The 5,000-nt window shown below is 40.5% G+C and overlaps 1 protein-coding gene across 1 annotated transcript in view; it reads left to right on the forward strand.

Moving 5' to 3' along the window:
- The first annotated feature begins 335 nt into the window (after window positions 1-335).
- LOC311047715 (plakophilin-3-like) overlaps window positions 336-5,000 on the forward strand; it is a 129,475-nt gene continuing 124,810 nt past the window's right edge. The window contains exon 1 of the mRNA XM_084060533.1: window positions 336-620. Within this exon, the coding sequence (XP_083916659.1) occupies window positions 377-620 (244 nt within the window). The 5' untranslated portion in view covers window positions 336-376. The remainder of the gene's footprint in view (window positions 621-5,000) is intronic.

Consider the following 5,000-nt stretch of genomic DNA (forward strand, 5'->3'; position numbering starts at 1 on the left):
CACACACACACACACACTGGGGTCTGGAACTACTTTTACACTTGGATTATTTCACCAGAGCTTCAAACCAATCGTTAAAGGATTATTATTATTTTTTATTTTTTGACATTTTATTATCATCATCTTTTTCCTTTACGGTTTATTTTAATAACATTTTATTTATTTTTTATTTCATATTTTCCTTCCATTTGGAGCAGACAGCAGACACTGAGCAGCAGAACAACTTTAACATTTGAACCGTTTCTTCTAACTTTTCTAACCGTTATAAATCCGTTATCCGTTATACGGATCTTAATATTCTAACAGAAGCATCAGTTCTCCTCCAGAGGGTTTATTCTATCATTTCATAATATTTTGGGTTTTTTTATTCTCCATAATGCTGTCGGTTGTCTCGGGGGGGACAGACGGGTGTTTTCTGTCCGCCCTGCAGCCCTCCAGCTCGGCCTGCACCGCTTACATGGTGCCGTCGGACCTCCAGATCTCCCCGGTGGGGGTCCCCGCGGACCCCTCCTCGGCCCGGGGGGTCCGCAGGGTCCAGGAGCAGGTCCGCATGAGGCTGGCCGAGAAGAAGAGCTCCTCTCTGCCCAGGCTGAACGGCTCCGTTAGCGGATCGATCACAGGTGAGAGACCCGGGTCCGGCATGGTGACGACAGTGAGTCCTGGAGGATCTTCAACATAGTGTTTGTACTTTGTCTCTTTACGGTCCGTAAATCTACATAAACATTAACATATCAAATATAAAGTTCTGACCTTATGGCCACGGATGTTACAATTATGTACGGGTTCGCATAGGTACCCGTATGTTCCGTATTGTTCAATAAAAAAGCATTTTAATCCGATTGGTGGCCATTTACTCCGTATTTCCTCCATATGCTTTCAACGCCTTGATCCTATCGGTTGGGAGGTGTATTGCACTCCTTTGATACATTATAACTCTGTGAGAAAATGGCCACCAATCAGATTAAAATGCTTTTTTATTGAACAATACGGAAGATACGGGTACTTCTGAGGACCCGTACATACTTGTAACATCGGTGGCCATGAGGTCAGCACTTTATATTTGAAATATGAACCTTTTATGTAGATGTACGGAGCAAAGAGGGAGAACAAGCAAACACTATGTTGAAAATCATCCAAGACGGCGGTCATATAATGATCATATAATGGTTGTGGTGGAGGAAGTCAGTGGTGGGGAAAAAGTACTTTTACTTGAGTAAAAGCATCAATACCACAATGAAGAAACCTGTGTTAAGTTACACGTGAAATTCCAGTATCCACAATGTACTCTTTACTCAATGAGTAAAAAGTACAAAAGTATACAGGCATCGACATGTAGCCAAAAGTAAAATGTCCGATTTCACACGTTTTCAAAATGCATTCAAATCTTTTGAAAATAGCAGATCTACAAGGCAAGCTCATGAGGTGTCATTGTGAGCTTGTAGATCTGCTATTTTCAAATAGCTGAAATAAATGCAGAGCTGAAGTGGTTAATGCATGTTTTGTAATAATAATCTAAATCTACAAAGTAAATAAAGTTATTCATAGTGGAGTAAAAAAAGTACAAGATTTGGATCTGAGATGTAGTGGAGTAGAAGTAAAAGTATTGAAAATGGGAAATACTCCAGTAAAGTAAAAAAAAAAAAACCTAAAAATGTTACTTAAAGTACAGTTCTTGAGTAAATGTACTTTCCTACTTGACACCACTGTGTAACTGTGAGTGTAAATGGAACCAAATGGACCCTGAGCTTCATGTCTCTGTGTTTCCATGTTTCTCATTCATTAAGAGAAGCTTCTCTTCATACATGAGTGAAAGGAGCAGATCTACAAGATCACAAGGTGTCTGGATGGATGTGATGCCTGGTGAGCTTGTAGATCGGCTATTTTTCCACCATTTTAAAATAATAATAATAATACAAAAAGAAACTGTTCTGAACATACAAGGACAGACAGACAGACAGTTCAGTAAGTGTCTGTCTGTCTGTCTGTCTGTCTGTCTGTCTGATTGATCACGCTGGTTGTCCATCTCAGTTCAGAGGTTCTCAAGCTATGGGGTGGGACCCCCAGTGGGGTCGTAGGAAGGTGAGGGTGTGGTCAGTAAAACGTTTTCCTTTTCCATCAAGTCTGTTTGAGCTGTTTTTAAAGGAGCAGTTCTCCTTTTTATTATTCAATTATTAACCTATTTTGCTGGGGACGCCCTGGAACTCCCCTCTTGGACCCCCTGGGGGTCCCCGTGCCACACTTTTGAGGACCCACTGGGTCTGGGTTACCTCTCTCTGTGTGTGTGTGTGTGTGTGTGTGTGTGTGTGTGTGTGTGTGTGTGTGTGTGTGTGTGTGTGTGTGTGTGGCCAGCTGTTTGTAGCAGCAGCCAATCAGGGCTGGCCATGCAGGCAGCCAGGCCGGGGGCGGGGCTACTGCTGCTCATTTGCATGTTGATGCTTTGTTTATGCTTGTTGTCACTTTGTTTAGCCACACACCACACACACACACACACACACACACACACACACACACACACACACACACACACACACACACACACACACACACACACACACACACACACACACACACACACACACACACACACACACACACACACACACAGGAGCTGGTTAGATGACTCATATTGGGCCGTTTAGGGGTTTGAAAAGGACCAACAGGAATACAGAGATCAGATCTACACACAAATATAATAACGGGTCATTATTTGTGCGTTTTCCCACATTGTTGTCGTCAAGTTATGGAGCCTAGTGGTTCTCTTAAGTGGGGGTCCGCATCATGAGAGAGTTCCAGGGGGTCCCCAGCTAGGTCTGTGTAACTCTGAGAGTGTACACATTAATGTACACAAATGGACCCTTAAGGGTCCATTTGGTTCCATTTAAACACTCTCAGAGTTACAGACCTGTAAGGGTCCATTTGGTTCCATTTAAACACTCTCAGAGTTACAGAGTCAGAGTCATTTTATTTGCCATTTGTAGTGAACTACATTGTAAATGGGGTGCAAGAGCTAAAAACATTTTAAGAACATTTACAAGACATTGATACAAAAAGGTACAGAAAGACATCAACAATTCATAGAGGCATGAGGAAATAAATACGAGAGGGACATGAGCATTTTTTGGATACACCTTGGACCAGACCTTCCTTACAGGAGATTGATAAACAGGAGAAGAGGGGGAGCGTGGTCTAGGATCTAGACAGGGGCAATTTTTCATTTAATTTACGCACTGCGCTTGGGAAAAAGCTGTTTGCAGAGCGGTTTGTGGAGCAACCAATAGATTGGTAGCGTCTGCCCGAGGGGAGTAGAGCAAAGAGGCCTGCGGCCGGATGACCAGCAGGGTCCCCCATGATACTGGAGGCCCGAGATAAGAGTCTAGTACTATAGAGCTCTTCTAGAGCTGGTAGGTTGGCACCAGTTATTTTTCGGGCAAGGCGCACTGCTCTATTCAGGGATTTTCGCTCCTTCACTGTAAGGTTACCAAACCAAACTGTAAAAGAACTAGTAAGAATACTCTCAATAATGCAGCGATAGAAATTAAGAAGAATCTGACCATTGAGAGTGAACTCTTTTAGTCTTCTTAAAAAGAAGAGCCGTTGCTGGGACTTTTTGAGAATTAGGTTGGTGTTAGAGTGCCAGCTGAGATCCTCCAAAAAGGTTACACCAAGAAATGTTATACTTTTTACCATCTCAACCTCTGTACCATTGATTGTTAGGGGATGAGGAGGTGTCTTAGTACGGCGGAAATCAATGATGAGCTCCTTCGTTTTTGAAGCATTAAGAATGAGGTTGTTGTCCTCGCTCCACCTAACTAGGTTCTGAACCTCTGATCTGTAATTGGACTTTATCGGATTGGATCATCGGATTTTATCAGCCCGATGACGGTGGTATCGTCCGCATATTTTACGATTAGATTGTTAAGGTCATTTGCCAATTATAGACCCATATCCATTCTTCCATGCTTTTCCAAAGTACTAGAAAGATTGGTTTACAACCGCGTTAGTACATATTTTAATAATAACAATATGCTTTATACCCACCAATATGGTTTCAGAGAAAAACATTCTACTGCAATGGCGCTCACCCAATTAATTGATAATATCTCCTTAGCTCGTGACAACAAAGAAATTACACTTGGCGTGTTTGTTGATTTATCCAAGGCATTTGACACGGTCAATCACAACATTTTATTACATAAACTCTCACTTTATGGCTTAAATGGGATAGCCTTGTCTTGGTTTCAGAGCTACTTATCAGCAAGACATCAGTTTGTAATGTGGAATAACATCTCTTCTGATTGCAAGTTGATTTCCTGTGGAGTCCCCCAAGGATCAATACTTGGACCCCTATTGTTCCTTATTTATATAAATGATTTATATTTAACTTCTCCAAATATGTTTTTTATTCTATTCGCGGATGACTCCAATATTTTTTTATCAGGTAAAGATGAACAGAAATTAATAGTTGAAATGTACCAGGAGTTAAGAAAGGTAGACACCTGGTTCAAGGCTAACAAATTATCTTTGAATGTAAAGAAAAGTGCATACATGATGTTTATGCCTCATAATCATCCAGTAATAAGTACTCTTCCCAATATACAAATAGATAATAATATTCTAGATAGAGTTACTGTTACCAAATTTCTTGGAGTAATTATAGATGAAAAACTCACCTGGAAAAATCATATAGCACTCATTTCTAATAAAATAGGTAAGAATGTTGGAGTCATCAGAAGAATACGCCACCTTGTGGCAAGAAAAATCCTAATTAATTTATATTATACTATGATTTATCCATACATTTCATACTGCAATATGGTGTGGGCAAGCAATTTCAAAACCAATCTCAATTGTATTTTTCTGCTTCAAAAACGTTTTATCAAAATGATTACTTTTTCTAACAAATTTACCAGGTCCACTCCTTTGTTTCAGTCTCTTAGAATTCTTCCCATTTTTGATTTAAATAACCTTCAAATATGCATTTTTTTGTTTCAATCTATTCA

Source organism: Gymnoscopelus microlampas (genome assembly GCF_963454915.1).
Source record: "Gymnoscopelus microlampas genome assembly, chromosome: 1".
Taxonomy (NCBI): domain Eukaryota; kingdom Metazoa; phylum Chordata; class Actinopteri; order Myctophiformes; family Myctophidae; genus Gymnoscopelus; species Gymnoscopelus microlampas.